This window comes from Syngnathoides biaculeatus, chromosome 5 (genome assembly GCF_019802595.1).
Source record: "Syngnathoides biaculeatus isolate LvHL_M chromosome 5, ASM1980259v1, whole genome shotgun sequence".
NCBI lineage: Eukaryota > Metazoa > Chordata > Actinopteri > Syngnathiformes > Syngnathidae > Syngnathoides > Syngnathoides biaculeatus.
In genome coordinates, this window is record NC_084644.1 from 21,477,854 (window position 1) to 21,498,021 (window position 20,168).

The window sequence follows — 20,168 nt, forward strand, 5'->3', positions numbered from 1 at the left end:
CCTCCTCTTCTTTGTCCTCGACCCACAGTAGCTGAATTTCCACCGATGCCCTGCAGGTTAGCAGTGCCGGGGGCTGGCGTTGTTAACCCGGGCCATAACCAATCCGGTATGGGATTCTTTAGATGAACGCTCATATTTGTTTGACACAGTTTTTACGCCGGATGCCCTTCCTGACGCAACCCTCTGCATTTATCAGGGCTTGGGACCGGCCTACAGATTGCACTGGTTTGTGCCCCCATAGGGCTGCATTAGAAAGAGGAGAGTATAATCCATTTAATGTGAAGCTACGTAGCATCATTTATGCACTTGTGATGGCACAGTTTGAAGGGCATGTAAATTGTGCAACTCATACTTTTTTCTTTTCTGTTATCCATTTTTCTCTGTACCAATATCCAAGAAGTGTATTTCAGTGGCCTATCCATCCATCCATCCATCCATCCATCCATCCATCCATCCATCCATCCATCCATTTTCTTAGCCACTTTTCCTCACAAGGGTGGTGGCGAGTGCTGGAGCCTATCCCATCTGTCAACGGCCAGGAGGCAGGGTACACCCTGAACTGGTTGCCAGTCAATGGCAGGGCACATCAAGACAATCAGACGCACTCACGATCACACATAGGTGCAATTTAGAGTATCCAATTAATGTTGCATGTTTTTGGGATTTTGGAGGAAATCAGAGTGCCCAGAGAAAACCCACACAGGCACGGGGAGAACATGCAAACTCCACACAGGCGAGACCAGGATTGAACCAGCTGATCCACCGTGCCACTTGCTTTAACTATGAATGCCTAAATTATAAATAACACTTTGTCAATAGGACTTTATGCATGGCCTTTTCAGCATGGGATGCATTTACCCATATAAAACAGCAAAAATACTAAATTCAATTAGATTTTTTCGAATTCCTTTGTCTCTCTACTGGTATTGATGATGATGATGATGATGATGATGATGATGATGATGATGATCCACTCCTGTGAAATCTCTGTTGGACCAGTTTGTACAAGTGCAATGAATGAAATATAGTGCGAGAGGTTAACACATCTATTCAAGATCTGTTCCCAAAGCTTGTGCCTTGTGGTGTAAGGAGGCCTCATGGGTGCCTGCGGAGTGCAGAAGCACCCGGCATGTTTCTAATCAGGACTAAGGCTGGGAGTCATTACTGGGCCTTGATGCTGAGCTCATTGTCTCTCAGAGAGTAAGTGGGGGTGGGCGGGTAACAGAAAGGGGAAACGTAGCATGCTTGTCAGATGTAAAGAGGTCTTGGAGGGTCATCTGCTGCAGCTTTAAGTGGTCGGAATAAAAAGCACATTGGGAGTGTAGGTTATTATGCAAAGACGTATGAGTGAAAGATTCATTTGATGCCACATGCATTAGTTTATTGAATGCACAGCTATCAAAGATCATTTTATGCGACCTGCCACAACAAATAATGTGCATCTACTTCATTTTTCTTGCTAGAAATTGGGAACACAATTTTTAAATTTTTCAGTTAAATAACCTATCGAAATGTTTTTTTGTCTGGTAAACCAATGTTTAAAATAAATGGAGGAACAGTGGAACACTTTTTTCTTGTCTTGGAATTCTAAATGTAGTCATCCATTAATTTCCTGTGTACATGCAATCATATTACATATACATACATTACATTATACATTAACATGGTTTTGCATTCATAATGGACCTCTGCGGGATACCCCTACTACAATGTGGTCTGCGACAAAACTGAGTTTACAGCCCCAGTTTAAAGAGTCAAACAACAAGATTGTGTCATGCAAGTGACCCAATATGTTGTTCCGCTAGAGCACCTTGCCTGGTGTCACTTATGATATTAATATGTGAGTATTTAAAACAAGAAAGCCTTTAATGTGGTGATAATACAGTGAATGTTGTCTCACCAACCCCCCACCCCCATCCCACACCAGATTTCCTCAGAATCATAGCTATGATTTCAGTTTCACCTTGGAAGTAAAAACCTCCTGACTGCTTGTTAAAAAGTATTTTATATTAGCAGGAGATCAAATGACTGATTTTATGTCATGAGAGTTGTCGCTCAAACTGTCAGGATTGTCACGTAACTTGGGATCATTGTTTTGCCTGTCTGTTATTAGTCCAAAAAAAAATGTCAATGAACTCACTGTCAGATAGAAACCAAACAGCAAGCAAAGATCACAACCATCTGGTGAACATCAGATGTGTGAGTTTAGGTGGGTGCACAAGATTTTTTAGGTGGCTAGAGACCCAACTCAAAACAAGGTTACTGTATATTACATATTATATTATATATCTAATAACTGTATAAACCGTGTTTGCTACATCTGTATGTCAAGACTGTTTACGTAGCCTGGAACAAAGGCCCCCTAAAAATCAGCTCTCACAAGTTTTAGTAGTGCAGTATCCAATCACACTTCAAATAAGCATCAGTTGCACTGGTAATCAAAAGGAAACAACTGAATAGATAGAATGATTTAATGAGCCCGAAAATGATAAATTCAATCATCCACGCGTCTCATGTTTTGATCACCCCATCCATGTTCTGTGTTTGCCAGCGACTGCCATCAAAACTGCTTATCTGATTCTAGCTAATCCCTCCAGATGAGAGCCACACTTGGAAACAAATAATAATAATAATAAACAACCCTTTGAAGTTGCAGCTCACTGCTTAAACACCCAATGATGACATTGAATAGTTACTTCTTTAATTTGATTCTCTCTGTACTACACAATTGGTCCAGTCAATACACATTTGTGCTGTTGTTGTTTTGAATTAAGATAATGTATACACTGTCTAATTGTGGACTTTAGATTAAGACTAATTATGATAAATGTTAATGACATTTGTTCTTCTTTCTTTTCTGAAACTCTGCCACTGTTCTCCCCAGTATATACACTTGCATTACCTCTGACTTCTTAACTGTGTATTATTTTATTTGGATTGGGGCCAGTTTGCAAAGGCAGCAGTCCTAGTTAAGTAAACAGCTGTCACCAGAAGGAGTCACGAGGGTTGGCTATCTTCAGAGTGGGGTCACATGTAGTTTACATGTTTACTGGCTAATTACTTTATAACTGGGGACTGCTTTGTTGTGGTAATGGATAGGAGTGAAGTGCAGCTGCCAATATGGGGCTGGTTAGCTAGTGCGTGCGTGCATCCATATGCATGAGTGGCGAGGACTGTCGACTCTTACGCATGATGATGTGAGCATAATGAACTGTGGTCTGAAGGCACAAGAGGAGCACCGTTTTTATACGATTCTGTTATAGCTTTGTAAAGATACACTTAGTCATCTCATGCGAGACAAATGAAAACCTTTCATGCAAGATATTGTCATTTACATACTGTACATTAAGCAGCATTTACTATTCTGGACATTTTGATCTGACTAACACACAATTAAACACCAAAAAACTCAAATCAATAGCATGTTTGTATGTGTGTGTGTGTGTGTGTGTGTAAAATTTTAACATTGCTCTCCCATCCTCTCACAAACTGCCCTAACAGAAACACTCTGACATGGACTGCAACAAAATACTTTTCAAAAAAAGTTTTTGGTTTAGCAATTTTGAGCTGTGTTTGTGCATTGTGTCGCAACATCTTGCTGGAAACCTGGCCACTTTTTATGTAATATATATTGCTTAAAGTTGACAATATTCCAGATGACATTCTCACAAGACCCTCTTGTCTGCACATACTGTACCTTCTGAAACCTAATGTGAACTCTTTACTGCGGCAGCTCTTTACATTTACAGTATTTACCCAGAATCACAGAACTTTTCCTGAGAGGAAATTACCTTTGCACAGACATCATTGTTTTCATTTGCTAGATGTGATCCATTCTGACTTTTTTGGACACTCCTGCTTCATGGCATTCTTCCCAAGATTTTATTCCCACATGGCACAGATGAAAGAAATAATAAGAACGCAGTCCAAAGGGCTGTGCTTTTAGAGCCAACACAATTCATTTGCTGGTACAATGCCCGAGTAGTGCCAGCCATTAAGGAGCAGTTTTGTGGTGATGGAATAACAGTGAAGCCAGATGACAGAGGACCAGGCACCTGTTAGATGTTTGGACACAATTAATTTATCTGTTTATCACAAGTGTTAAACCACATATGAACATCTCGCTTTAGTCATTCTTTGTGCTACGACTTAGTGTATACTGTATGTCGTGGTCCCTTGAGGTACAAGTGAACCGACCTCCGAATTTTTCGTGTCATCAGCTGTCATTGGCAGATTTTTTTGCTTTGACTTGTGAGTGCAAACTTGAGATCCAAATTTTACTTGGTGGCAGTGAACAATTATTTGATTCACAGTTAAGGTTTACTGTCAAAGTTGACATCCAACTGAATTACGTGTATTTACAACTTTAGCCCTGTGTCTGCTAGCTTAATGCTAACACATAATGGGAAATGTAAATATAACCCTTTAAGCAACCAACATATGAACACAAATGCTGCAGCAACACATTTAAATAGTAGTCAATTCAATGTGACCCACAGATATATATTCTTTATTTTCTGCATCGACCAGACACGAGCTGAAAGAAGTTGTAGTTCCTACACTACAGGGACAACCGCCTATGTAGAGTGTAGATGTGTGTCTAATGCTGCCTCCAGATGACCAAGGGACACAGTAGTGCAACAGCTGTTCAACTGATGTGATGTGCGACCGAAACGGTTTAAATAGTTTCATTCTATTCATGACTATAATTATTAATTAAATTCAATAATATACTGGTCTGATTTTTAATCATTAAATAAACACATTACAATTTTCTTTGTTTTTGGGAGGCCAAATTAAATCAATCACATTTCCATTTATATTATTGGATAAAGATGGTTTGAGCTATGAGTGATTTGAGTTATAAATGTGGTCACGGAATGAATAAAACTCATATCTTTAGGTACCGCGATATGTTTTACAATAATAGTGATGTAGAATTCCAATTTCCTGTGTACCTATTGCTAGAAAGTGTACCGTCACAGGTCTCTGTCACCCAAATTCATGAAGACAGTCAATGATTTGGGTGATCACTTCGAATAGCCTCTCAGATGGTTACACTTTTGACAAGGTGTGCAGGTGTGAGTCTCTGATAGTGATTTCTTTATAATATTTCAGTTTCGTCATCTTTGGGTGCAAGTGTCGTATTGTAGAAGGACTTAATGTACCTGACATACACAACATTATGTTGTGAATTGTTGTGAACCTATTACAGATATTAGATACAGCTCTGCTTTTGGGGAGATAAACAAAGCTTTGATCTTTACTTTCTTTTTGCGGCAGGCACCATGTGTGAAACTGAGCCCAAGACTTTGGCATCTCCCCCTGTGGTGTGCTCCACTTTTGACCCTTGGTGATCACCTCAGATCTCTCTCTTGGCCTTGGTGGCGATGTAGGGTGTTAGGTTGTATCTAGTTAAAAGGTTAATGAGGTAGAGGCTTGTAGAAGCCATCATGTTGGCCATCGTTACCATCTGTGTGATGGAAGACGGCTCTTGCCAACAAGAATGTGTTGTGATTTTTGTCTTTAGGCAGTTTTTTTTATTTTGCTTTCAACACTTTTTACATCCTTCTATAATTTTTGCATTAAATGTGTGATATGGCAATCTAATTCATTGTCACCTTTATTTATAAAGCACTTTAAAACTAACTACAGCTTCACCAAAGTGCTTTACCGAGATCAAATATATAATCAGACATAAGCCAAAATAATTTAACACAACAATGAAAACAGAAAAAAGATTTTGTCAGTTTTGTAAAGAAGTATTTCAGAGTATTTCTTTTCCCGTCGAATGACATACTGGTCCATGAAACGATTTGTTCTTCAATGCATTTGGCTACTTGTGCTGGCACTGGCACTTGGTAAGACTACAATAAAACATGTTTATGATATTTCTATGAATATTTATGATTCACAATTGGATTTTGTGAGTCACCTGGTCAAAATACATATATCTCCCATCTGGAGCTTACGCTTCTTGGCATATAGAAAAGATCCACATCCAACACCTTTTAGTTCTCAGATGTGAGAGTTGGAAGTGGGGATGGGTTTTGGCAATGTGATGACAAATGGCTCAGAGAGTGCGGTCAGGATATTGGGTGAGAACGCTACATGGAGTGCAAATATTCAAAGCATGCCACCATCTTACTGATCCTCTCTGATGTCCTCGTCAGACACTGAAGCAAATCCACCGAAAATCCACATTGAACTATGTGAATGAGTGACTGAGTGAATTACTCGACTTACAGCATGTTGAGCTAGAGGTGTGAAAATTAGGTGTGAGTTTTATACGTTTTGAATTACCAACATGTGTTCTCATCAGAGCCACTCCACCTACCCTTTTCTTTTCTCCCCTGCAAAGGGAAACACATTTCTCTCACATCTTGAGCCGATTTTAGGGAGCACACTGGATGGAAAGAAATGTCTAAAACACTAAACTTCCTTTTGGATCCCATTTATTTACCAGCAACATTAATTAGTTACTGACATTGTTTCCTGGTCATGACTAGAGTTTTGTTTGTCAAAGCCAAGACATATCATTCACCTGCGCTTCCTTTGCTGTGTTCTCCTCAGGGAGTCACATTTCTTCTTGGTTTACAAGGATTACACGCTTGTAAAATAAATAAATAAATAAATAAATAAATAAATAATTACAAAAACATTTTCTAAAGACTCTCAAATTATAGACAGACAATGTGTAAGCTCTTCATTTTAAACTATAACTTCAGAAGCTTTCTGAAGTCTTGTCAGCACAAACTAAATACGTACAATAAGCCAGCAACAAATGTCCTGTTTTTTGTCGAAAGTCATGTAAACAGAATTAATGCAAAAAACAATGTTACGCATTTACACTATACTCTGTTGACACGTCTTCACCTCAAAGTCATTTTTATTTAAATAAGCCTTGAGTAGGCATACAATCAGAAAATTAGGGAGTTCATGATTCTGTTGGTTGTTTGGCCAATCTTCCCTTGTTCCTATTGAAACTTACTTTTTCCACCATGAGGTTGAATTTGGCATGGAAGACATTGAGATCCTACTAGCATGCTTTGGGACGGATTGACATACCCAAAGATTGATGGCAAGACCTTTTCATTCAACACATGTGCAAACTGAACCCACAAATGTTCATCTGTGTAAAGGGGATTAAAATATTCAGGTCGAAAATCAGATCAGCCCTCTCAATTTTAGTACACAGTGTAGGTTTCCGCGTTATTCTCATTTTAATCTTTTATCATAAAGTGCCGTAATTCAGATGCATAACACTAAGAATCTGATTTACTAAAGGTTTAAAGATGCCAATATAGGCAAATGAAAAAAAAACAATTTCTAATGCAAAAAGATGTGGACGCCAAGATACTAACCCAGTTCTGCAAAATATTTTGCAATGTGAATGTCAAGCATGTGCAATGTGATTGATTAAACCTGAGATGACTTGCAATGGCTGACGCTGCATCTTTCAAAAGCAAGTCTGAAAGGCAGGTTCAAATAGCACCGCTCTCTGCAAACATGACAATGAGGTGAAGGCAAAATAAGAGGCGACAGACAAGGAGAACAAAACTTTTCCACTCAGGCAAACATTTTTGAAATGTCAAAAACAAAGATCGACGAGATCACAATTTGCCATTTATTCAGCAATGGAATTTTGGAGCTTCCGAATAATCTAAGAGTTGAAGTGGAGCTAATGAAAAGAAGGAGACCTATCACCTTTGGCAAAACTTTTCATTGCATTTGGGTCATTTCAGAGCACTTTGACAAGTAATGCTGGCCTCTCTTGGGGCAGTTTTCTTGGTATGCTGAACCTAATTTTGAATGCAACGTTATGTAGTCTGGCCAGGTGCCGTACATCCTATTGCCATGCGTGACTGTAAATTGACAAAAAAAAAAAATAATAATCACCTTCTGCCTTCAGCCACATTATTCATGTAATTGAGTTCTGTAACTCGGGAAGATTTTTGATTGGCCAGTCTTTTAACAGTTCCAATTCAAACTTATTTTTGCTATTTCTGGTACTCTTCACAATTTTCTTTCGTGAAACGCATTGGAGCTACCTAATGAGTAAAACCTTTCGAAACCTGCAGTCTCCACCACTTTTACACCTGTTGGCAAAAACCAAACGTGTAAAAGTGAATGAACACCTGATTTAGTACCTGCAATTTGGGATGTTACTAAATCAGGCCCTGAATATTTACTCTGCTAGATTAATGAACTTCCACGTTAAATTTAATTTCCTGACAAATTGATTGTTTTTTTTTTTTTTTTTTGCAAACACCTACTACACAGCTGAACTAATAATTTCCAAACATCGCTTTCATGAGCTCTGGACTGACCAAAGGTGTTTTGGACACATTTCCACATTGAGTCATAATGTAAAATTTTATACAGCAATAACTTAGGTTTGAAATGTATCATCTTTATTGACGAAAATGTGTTTTTTGTATTGACTCAATAGCTGATTTATAGCTTTTGTGGGATTTCAACACGGGCAAATCACTGTAACATCTGTTTTCTTTTCTATATGAAAGATTGAATAAAGATGTATGGGCAAGAGAAGGGAAGAGCTGGCAAGAAGCAAACCACATGTTTGTTTCTGCCCAGAGAGCGAGACAGTATGCCATCGTAAGTCATCAGATAACTCCTACTGTGCTTCAATTCTTTAGTGTCATAAAGTGCTCGTACACCTGCTCCGTCCAAACGCAATATATGCAGTGGTTATCGCTATTCTGAGGATGAAAAGCACTTGCCGACTGAGGGCATGTGCCTCTTGACAGGAAGATATCGTAAAACAAAAGATAAATGAAAAAAAAAAGGATATTTTCGGCTAATGGAATTTACAGGTACTTTTGCTTTTAAAGTTGGATGACTTGCCAGTGATGGAAACAAACAATAAAAAGTGAATGGGCCCTTCATTGTGACATTTTGGAAATACACTTTGGATAATAAGAGGTTATTACTCACAAATACTGTATACTTTTCTTAGAAGAGTATCATTTCAATGACTGAAATGTGATTCACTTTCAAAACGTCTTTCTTTTCTTTTCCATGTTTCATACATGGATGGTGTTAGTCAAGACTACCTACATGATCTACAATTACATCAGCTTCTTTTATAATTTTCCTCTTACATCAATCGACCTAAATGTGCTTTGACCTCAGACAATAGGATCCATTATTATGATAGAACAACTTCAGTGAACTAACCTTAGGTCTTCAATTTCAAATGGACAGAGTAAAAGGGTGAGCCACATGAGGGGAGGTGGACAGATGTCTAGAAAGTGCACAACATGTCTTCAGATTGACAAAATGTACTCAAAGTCTGTCTGACAGCTGTATTCAAAGATTAACAGGTGAACATTACTCAAATTGAACATTTTGGGGGTGAATTTACATTGTAGCATGGGAATTGCTCCCACTCCAGGACTACTAAAATCAGCTCAGTAAAGCACTATGCAATTTTGTGTCTTGTAGCGTACAGTACATTTTAACACCTACAAATAATTGGTAACAACCTGCTGAGCAGAACCAACCAATTTCCCTTAAACCTATGTTATAATATGGTCTATAAATTGCCATTTAGCCCACATTTTTGCAGTTGTGTGCCTCTTTCTGCAGTGACTGGCTGCTTTTTCTCAAGCCTCACCTTGTAGATAACAGGACTCTGGTGGCGTGGCTAATATTTTTGACACCAGACGTATTTTCTCAGTCTAATCCTGCTAAATTATTATAAGCAGCAGAGAAGTCTGAAATTATAAACACATGCTTACAATATGATCAGTTTAAATCTAACTGAAGGAAAAGCCTTAGACCATAGAAACTGACTATTTCCAGCTGGAAAGGGCTCCGACATATTTTCTGCTAAATTGGAAAAGAAATGTGCCTTCATCACACGTCTCACTCCTACAACTGCTTTTTCTCCAACATTTTTGAGCTAAGTGTGCCATTTAGTGGCTACCATTGCTGCCAGATCTGTCCTTTTCGGCATCTTTTCACAAGTTTGCATCATGTTAATGGTTTATTTGGGCTTGAGTTTTTTTTTTCTATTCAGTCCATCTACAGTAGCTGGTACCTCCAATGTTGTAATGTCCCGTGTTTCCTCTTTCTCTTGATCAAAACTCTTTTTTTTCGTGCATGTGGTCAAGGAGAGTTATGATCGCTGGAGTACTTTCAGCCGTTTACGGAATGTGAGAAACACACCAAGACGAAATGGCAACACTTGCGAGGAGCTGCTCTAGACCACCGCTCACTTAAGGCTGACCTTTTTCAGGATAACCATGGGTCCCACAGAATGGGAGTGAATTTTATCATTGTTATCGGGAGAAGGCAGGAACTATGCAAAGTCATTGGGAATGGACGGAAGTGGAACCCATGTTGGCAGGAGTTGATGGGCATGGGAAACATGATACAGTTTGATTTGATTGTATTTCTAAGCAAATCTATATTTGCACATTTTCCCTCGGGATAGCGCTGTGGGACAAGCTCCAGCAGGCCCGTGACCCTCGTGAGGATAAGCAGTACAAAAAAGTGATGAATGGATGGATATTATGCATTATAATCCCTCGTGAGGAAATTAAACTCATACTCTACTGGGCATTTGTTTTGTGTGCTGCACCGCTTGAGTGTGAGCGGGGGGACTTGTTGAAGGCGCCTCCTAGTCAAGAAGTAGACTACCATCTTTCCAACAAACAGTTCCCATTTGTATTTGTCCACAGGGCAAAGTGACACTCTTGCTACGTTTGCACCATGTTCCTAGCAGCCCCACGAAAAGTGGGATTTGGGACATTTTTTTTCCTCTGTATTAGTTTCTTTGCTAAGTTTTCTGACCCTCTGAGAATGGCAGTCTTGTAGTGAGAGGAGCTGGTGAGTCCCAGAGGTTGAAAGGCGCACCACAGCTTGGCCCGTGGTTTAACACAGATGCCAGTACACTCCCTACCAGGCCTGTCACTGTCTGATGGGGTCCCTCGTGTTTCTCACATTCTGTCAGGGCATTGGATGGATGAAACATGGATGTGCGGCAGCTTTGAGGGATGATTGCGGCCCCGGCAAAGTCGAGTGAAACCCTCCTGCTGGGCCTGGCTCCAGAGTTGGCGTGAGAAGGGCTAAACCAAAACTGTTGCTCAATTAAAAAAAGACAAACAAAAATTTTTTTTGAAGGGGAGGGGTTACAAATAATGCTCCTAAGTTGTTTATCACATCCAGATGTAACGAAAACATAAATGTTATTTGTTGAGGCATATTCATCTTTTGATGTCACACCTAATTGTTTATAGTAGAACACAAATAAAAAATTTGACCTCACTATCGTGATTCTTTTGGAGTGAGATGTATATCATTGATCATAGCTTCATTAGGAGCTCTTCTGACCACCAGTTGTCTGTTTTTGTTAAACTCCAGAAAGGAAAATAAGACTAGAAATCTCAAACTGTTCTTTTCAAACATATCGTGCACCCTTTGTAAATCCAAAGTCAACTATAATCTTAGCGTAGCACACCACATTATTTCATAATCTAGCTGTTCCATGTTGATGGGTGAGGCAGGGGTTATTTGAAAACTTTTTAATGTGGTTCCCGAAGAAGACCAGTGGCCTTATACAAGTTTATTTGCCTTGCAGGCCTGTCACACTGAGTCACGTATTAGGCCTTGTTGTCAAGAAGTCCTCCCCAGGGTTTCTTCACTGATGTTTGCATGGACCCTGTCTTTCATAAATACATCACTTTAGGGTCAGTGGAATTTTTACTTAGAATGATAGAAGTGGGAAATGTGGACTTTCTTTTGCTGCGAATCATATGTATTCTGTGGCTGAAACAAAAAGCGATCCACTTTATCAAATACATGGAGGCAGTGACTCTCCAAATGGCATGTGTGCCTCCATCCAGTTTTGAACTTGTTCAATATGGTTAACCTCAAATACATCATCTCACAATAACCACTCTTTTCAAATGTTCACTCGATCTAAGTCGTGTTTCAACATGACTGACTGAGGAAAACAAAAACAAAACCAAAATAATAATTAAAAAAAAAACTCTCTCCAGCTTCACATGACAGAGAGAACACACAGAGATCTATGTGTCAAAATGTAGAAGCCATTTGCAAAGATGGAATTCAATGTGTGTGTTATAACAAAAGAAATAATAACAGAACATGGCCCGTTCACATACATATTTATGGCAAGTCAGGTCACTCATGCTTGCTACATCAAGATCAACAGCTGCTTGGTTCAGTTTCTGAAAAAGTTTCTGCTACTGAAAATGTTTTAGAAATTCTTCTAAAGAAGGCTTTTCTACAATTTTCAGATGACCATTTAACTTTAGTTTAGGTTTGGTATTTCCACCTCAGACATCATATTCGCAAGTATTTTACATTTGCTGAAACCTGCTGGTGCATTTATGCACACTCGCTGGTATTGTATGCGCCGATAGTGCAGCACCAGACACTGAAATATGGCCTCCTTTCTGACATACCTGTGGCCTTAGCCTCAAAACCTTTCCACAGACAAAAACAAGCTATTCTCCCAAGATCAGCATTAAAGTTGTCTTCACTCTTCAACCATTCTTCTCAATCCAGGACGTGGGATCTGCTCCACAGCATTGAAATATGATACAATTCAAAATCACAGCCCATTGCAAAGGTAGATCACCTGACATTTTTTTTCTCAAACAAAAAGAAGGAAATTGATCTATCTTGAAAATTTATATTCTATTCAGTTTCATTACCCCGTTGTCTGATCAGCCAGTGATCTAAAATGACCGCAACTTCAGATTTTATTTTTCCATTATTTCCAAGCTACTATTGATAGCACACAGGCCATACTTAAATGGTTGAGCCAGCTCAAAAGAAGCTGGAGAATTAGCCTTCCAGCCACACACTTCATTATTTTTGCCAAGCTCTTTCCTTTTCTGTCAGTGAAGTATTTTTTAGTGTGCAGTAATGTAAATTCAATATTAATCATGCTGATCGAGAATGTTGGAGAAGGAAATGTGTTAAATGATAACACTGCAGGAGAAAATGCAATAAAGAAACAACTGAAAAGACTCCCCGGTCACAAGATCACAAATCTTGCATAATTTGATGAAATTCAATAATTCACCTATAAAACAGATGATAAAACCCATTCAGTAATTCATTTTTGCACACCGCTTATTCTCACTAGTGTGGTAGGCACGCTGAAGCCTGTTCCAGCTATCTTTGGGTGAGAGGAAGGGTCGCCAACCAATCGCATGCCACACAAGTAAACTTTTGCACCCAAATTAACACCTATGGGAAATTTGGAGTCTTCAATTAATGTACCATGCATGTTTGGAGGATGTGGGAGGAAACCGACGTTCCCGGATAAAACCCGTGCTAGTACAGGGAAAAAACGCAAACCCAACACAGGCAAACCTGGGTCCTCAGAAACATGACGCGGACGTGCTAACCAGTCATCCACTGTGCTGCTGTATTCTCAACCTTGACATTTTTAAAGAGGCTTAACACTGTAACTACAATATAAATAAAATGAAAATTTCAGCAATGGAACTTTGACATTATATTACAGATGTTTATATTTCAGGAGCTAAACAACCAATAAAAATGAAAATTACTGTACAACCCAGTGTAAATGCCAATTTTGTTGTACAGTCGTATAATGACAATAAATGGCATTCATTTATTTATTCATTCATTCAAATGCAACTATTCTTACTTGAACTCTTGGTTAAATCATGTAGTCTATTAGACCACACATACTTCATTCATTTTATATCAGATTTAAGAACACACATGCACGCACGTACAAATCAGAGTCAGAACACTATCACACAAAGAAACACTAACCTACCACCATTACTATGTTTTAATAAATTATGGGTCGACAGCTTTGGCAAATAAACATAACGTTCAGAACAGATGACGAACAGTAACATGTAATTTTCTGCTAAATTGAGTCTGATTGATCAAAACCAGGTGGCCAAATTCAACATTAAACTGTGAATTATGCTGATTTCTTTGCCTGAAGACGACTTTGGTGACACCTAATATTAGTTCCGTCCACTTTTGCAGAAGGAAAACTTTTGGATTATGCCCCCCCCTCAAAAAAAAAAAAAAAGACTCGCCTACCACACAAACACAAATATATGTTTTAAAATGTTGAGACCATAGAAGCATCAACTAACTGTTGTTTACATGATTCTAAACTTACACTATCTTAGCTCTGCAGTTTCTTCTGGACGGGTGAATCTGTCCATCGAAATGTAATGTGATGACCCATGGCCAATAAAGCAGACACGCTCTCCTCCATCTTTTAAGGTTCATCCAGTTTTTTTGGTGTAGTGTTTTATTAAGCATTGTGGTAAGGCGCTGAGTTGGATCAGCGCTGTTGTGTGGTCACTGCATGGGATATTTAAAACTTGGCAAGGATCAACTGACGTTTCCCTTATTTGAAGAGATTGGATTTGCCCAAGGACTTTTTCCTGTGAATGCAATGCTAAGGACATTACACACAAAGTCACATATCGTGGAAAACGGCTGTCTTTATATTGGATTCTTTGTCTTCCACAGGCATATTGAGCCAAGACAAGTCGTTGCGGCTTTTTGGGCTTTCGGCGGCTTTCTTAACTGAATCATTGTGGATTCCAGCTCTGACCAGAATTATCAGATTCATCACTAATCAACATTTTGTAGGAGAACCACTGTTTGCATGAGTGACAAATTCCTGAATTGGACATTTGCTTTGAATCCATCTTATGTCTGTGCGTGTGTGTTTTTTTAAAATAATTTTTTATACAGCGTTCAGTCATCCACATCAAAGTTTACTGTTACTGAATTGCATATTACCCATTCTTCTCTTCATTCCCTGGTCATTTTCAGCTTACTTATCTGACACATTGAAATGACTTTTTAAATGTCTGCAGCTCAAAGTATAATATACAGTAAATTCAAGTTGTACCAACGTAACACCCAAAATAGCATCACAAATGTATGCTTTAGTTTTGGTCAAATTCATTCTTTTATGTGTGTGTGTGTGTGTGTGTGTGTGCGTGTGTGAGGCAACGTACTGTTTTGTGCATCTGCCTCCAGACGACGTGTTCTGGGTTAGAATCTAGTGTTTGTGTGGATTATCTCCCGCATTCTAAACACATTTGCGTTTGGTTAGCTGAAGGCTCTGTAGTGCACTTTGTGGATGTCTGACTGTTTGTTGTCTTACAAGTTCCCTGTTATTGACTGGTAATTGGTTCAGAATATATCCCTGATGTTGTCCAAAATTAGCTGGTATAGCCTCCATATCACCAGTGATGAAAAAAAAAAAAATTATGACTGATTTGTTTGGTCAGGTGAACACAGTAATCACAGCAGCACACAGGAAAAACAAAGGTGGTGGGAAAAGCAAGCACTCTGAGTTTGCAGCAAAGGAATTTTTTTACAAAAAAAAAAGAAACCCAATGAAAGCAAGCAAACAAAAACTCACAAAAGATCTGGACCAGAGACTGTGAATTAGTTGCTGAAGCAAAGTAATTATCGGCATTGTGGGATTTAAGGTCTTTAGTTTTGCTCCCCTCCTTTGCTGATTGCCTCTCCTTTACGTCCTGCAGCTAGCTATGGAGCGTATCCCATCTGTAAAGGCTGCTCAGTGTGCTCCAGAGACAACGGCTGTGTAAACTGCCAGCCCAAACTCTTCCTGTTTCTGCGGAGAGAAAGGATGAGACAGTATGGCGAGTGTCTTCATGAATGTCCAGCTGGCTACTATGGCATGCGCAGCCCTGAACTCAACATGTGTTCCAGTAAGTGATCCTAGATTCCTTTTTTCTCCTGCATGTCTACTCTGCATTTCACCATTACCTCTTTTTCCCACTTCACCCCTGATTACCCAAAGTCTCCCCGAAAACCATTCACTATTTGTGTTGATATTGTGTTACATTTGCCTCACGCACAGCAATACATCTCCTTTGCATGGAGTTGAACAATTTGTTGATTGATGGTGGTCTGTTGGCCTGTTCCCCTTTCAATGGCTTTATGAAGGTTATAGTCACCGATCTAGAGTATGCTAAACATGATCAATGGGTGACATGCTTGAGGAGTATCCTGGCCATGTAAGAATTGGGGTGTTTCAGGCATCGAGAGATTGTGTACAAATCCTTGCAACATGGAGCTACGCATTACCATGGGGCAACATGATGTGATGGTTGTGTTTAATTGACACAATGATGGGCCTCCGGATTTTATTATAGTGTTTTCGAACGTTTAAAATGCCATCAATAAAATGCACCTGTTCATTTTCCATCACATACACCGTAACTCCACCACCACCTGAGGCCACTTGATCCACAATGCTGAAATTGAAACACAAAACCAGATTCACTTTCTGCCATCCATCATGAAAATCAGTATTCATATATGAATAGAACACCTTTCTCAAGTGCCAGATGCCACCAAATGCGAGGATTTGTCCACTCAAGTTAGTTTTGACAATGAACTGCATTCACATCGAGGCCCTTATAGGGGTGACGATCATTGCAGATTACCTTCCCCAAAAGGATTTCTTACAGCTTGTGCAGAAATTCTGTAGCTATGCAAGTCGATTGTTTAGAGATTTTTTTTACCCTAAGATCTACTTCTCAAGCATCCACCCTCTCGCACTCGACAAGGAGGGGGTGGGTGGGGGGTTGACATGTTTTTTTTTTTTTTTTAAATGACCAAGTCACACAGACCTTCCCACTACAAAAATGCAAAACATATTTATTTTAAAGTATATTGAGGATTCTTTATGCGTAAATGTATGTTTGTGTGCCTTGCATTACCGCATGAGCCAATATTACACAACATAATTAACTTTAAACATTTTTTGTAACTACCTGAGTTCACGTTGATGATCACTAAAAGCCATACGAATGAAAATGCACACCTGCGCTGTGTCACTCAAGTCAGTGGATTTGTCCAACTGCAGTGAGAAACACTCACAATCTCCGATGTCCTTGCACACATCAGCCATGGCTTCACATCACCGTGTAACTGTACTCCTTTACAGCTGCAGAGATTTCATTGAAGATAATATTCAAGCCTTATTTTTCAAAAATCGTCTTGGAAGGATTTCTTGTTATTAACGATGATGTGACGAACCCGAAAACAATGTTTCAGTGGCGGCTTTTGCTGGTGAACTATATTGTATGAAGAGTGACTGCTGTGTGGCCAGTTGGGATTTTAGTTCGTTCACTTTTCTCATTCTCATCTTAATTTTCGGCGGAATGTCGGTGTTGTATTTTCTATAAACAGTTCGAAAATGCCGTTCCACATTTAACTACACTGGCAGATGAGGCAAACTCACTTCGAAAATGACATCGGTAAAAAGTTGTCCTCCTCCTATTCCATATGAAAGTGATCAGTTTTATCTTATTTACTGCAGCATCCATACTAATGTTTGTTAAGATTAATTAAGCGAGACCTTAAAATATGGGGGAACTCAGTGACAGCGTGTTTTCCTGTACTATGGTTGCTTGCACATGCGCGGTGAGCTAAAGTTAAAAATAATATGTCTTTTTTTTGGCAGACCGTTGCGATGAACCGAAACTCCCTCATGATCAATGCATTGAGCACCCCTGGATTAGAGTGCCTATTTGAATGGGTGGTCTCAGATGATCGTGAAGGTGAAGGTGCTGGATGTAGCGATCCTGGGCTGGTTTGGTTACACATAGTCTGCGGTTGTCTTCGCATTTGGACTTACAGCCAAATTCACTAACACATTTGGAGACAGATTTTGTTAGCAAAATGAACATTTTATTGACAGGCAACCACTCTATAGACATTCCTGCAGTCAGCATGCCAATGGCATATTTCTTCAAAACTTGTCGCATTTGCAGTATTGTGTTGTGTAAAAAAACTGCACATTTTAGAGTGGCCTTTTATTGTGTGCAAATGTCTAGGAAGCATCTCTGAGGCATATGAATTATATTAGCACAGTAAAAGTCCTTACTAACACTGATTTTAAAAAGATTTGTGAACAACATGTGAGGGAAATAAAAGGCATTTTGTGTCTATAAAACAAGTCAGTGATCTCTGTTCAGCTTGTGTAAAATTTTTTTCATATTTTTTTCAGTGTGCCATAGCCTTCATAAAACACATCACTTTCTCATATTGATGCTTAAAACTGAAAAAAAAAAAAAAAAAACTGAGCCTTGTCATGGAATGCCATATGTGCTACAAAGATGATGCCATATTAGCAGTAAGGCATGAAGCTAATGTCTCTTGGCAATTTTTTTGCAAGCTTGTGGATTTGAGACTTTTACCAGACTGTGTAATTTTTTGGCAGTCAAAGTCATTTTTAACTTTGAACATGTAGCCAGTTACAGCTGAATTTTCCAGATTCCACACCATCAAAAGTGTATTTTGACTGCAGTGCGATAAAGCATTAACCTTTATGAGTACAAATAAAATAGAAAATATCTCTATGACTCGATTAATTTAACACAAGCTCATTTAAAAAATTTTCCCCAGTTGCAAAGCAAGTTGATACATATATATGCACATTATTTTATTAAACATTGACTATTGTGACTGGTGAGCACATCTGCCTTACAGTCCTGAGGACCTGGGTTCAAATCCGGCCTCACCTCTGTGGATTTTGCACGTTCCCCCATACCTGAGTGGCCTTTCTCCAGGTACTCTGGTTCCCTTCACGATCCCCAAAACATGAATTGTAGGTGAAATGAAAACTCTAAATTGCCTTGAGTTGTGACTGTGAGATTGAATGGTTGTTTGTTTATGTGTCCGGCGATTGGGTGGTGACCAGTTCAGGGTGTACCCTGCCTCTTGATTGGCTCTATAATGCACCCGTCCCTACCGAAGGTTTAGCAGGACGTAAGGTGAATGAATGAATGAACGAACGAATGAATGAATGAATGAATATTCAGTAAATATGATTAATATAGTCACAAGTTGTTAGTTTGGTTTTTGGAAACAATTTTGGACTCAAAACTTCCTTCCACATTTTGTAATAAATTTAAATTCTCTATAGGATAACAACAAGAAGGACATTTGAAATGTTCTTAATTATTGCTAAAGATTAATTCTAAAGTCCATCCTTCCAGCCATCCATCCATCTTCTGTCCCACTTATCTTCACTTTGGTTAGGCGTGTGTTGTGCCCAGTGGAATTCAGATCAGAGGTGGGGTACACCCTGTACTGGTCACCAGCCAATTGCAGACTATAAACTCCAATTAATGGAATGTCACCTTCACCTCCTCATGTAGCGAGTGCGCTGTTCTAATAATTTTAACACAGTGAATGGGAGCAAGAGAGAGAGCTTGAGCTAGAGTGTGAGAGAGATTTTTTTATGGGTGTATATGGGGCAGGAGGTGTTGGCTGAGTGTTTCTTATGAAAACAGAGAGGAACTTGAAATAATGGTTCTCTGAGCCAAACTCCTGGCAGACATACTAAAATGCAGCCCAAGAGGAGGGTGCCAAAACCTTTAGGCATAATAATATAAACATGTAGAAAACAGAATATTTTTCAATGTTTTTGCTTAAACGCAAACTCTGACAATACAAGGTACAGTATGATTCATTTGCAAGACTGAACTTTGACAACAATGAAACAATCTCAGTGTGTTTACAATTACTAAGACAGTTTAAGGTCTTAAATAGTAATGTTTGTGTATTTACACATGAAACATCCTTCTATCCATTTTCTACACCACTAACCCTCACCAGGGTCACAGGTGTGCTGGAGCCTCTCCCAGCTAGGCAGGAGCCGACGTACACCCTCAAATGGTCACCAGCCGATCACAGGCCACATATAAACAACCAACCGTTCACAGTCACATTCACACTTGTGGACATCTTTGCGTCTTAAACTAACCTACCATGTGTGATGCGTGAGAAAAGCACCTAGAAAAAATCCAAGCAGGCATGAGGAGAGCATGCAAACTCTGCACAGGTGAGGCCGGATTTGAACCAAGGTCCTCAGAATTGTGAGGCAGATGGTCTAAGCCGTTGTCCACTGTTCAGCCTATATATTTAACAATGAGGCCAAATCCTTCAATTTGGTTCAAGATCAGAAGATGCCTACGCAACATTAAGACATCAACATTGCAGATTTAGTTTTTCTGATACACTTCTGAGATGGTCACACCTTGTATTTCTATGACAATGATTGTCGAAAACACTGCAAATATGTTCATTGGAGGGGGAACCAACATGAAAAC

The 20,168-nt window shown here is 39.2% G+C and overlaps 1 protein-coding gene across 2 annotated transcripts in view; it reads left to right on the forward strand.

The window, feature by feature from the left end:
* rspo2 (R-spondin 2) overlaps window positions 1-20,168 on the forward strand; it is an 80,954-nt gene that overhangs the window by 15,497 nt on the left and 45,289 nt on the right. For both annotated transcript variants that reach the window (XM_061821152.1, XM_061821151.1), the window contains exon 3: window positions 15,564-15,752. In XM_061821152.1, the coding sequence (XP_061677136.1) occupies window positions 15,564-15,752 (189 nt within the window). The remainder of the gene's footprint in view (window positions 1-15,563; window positions 15,753-20,168) is intronic.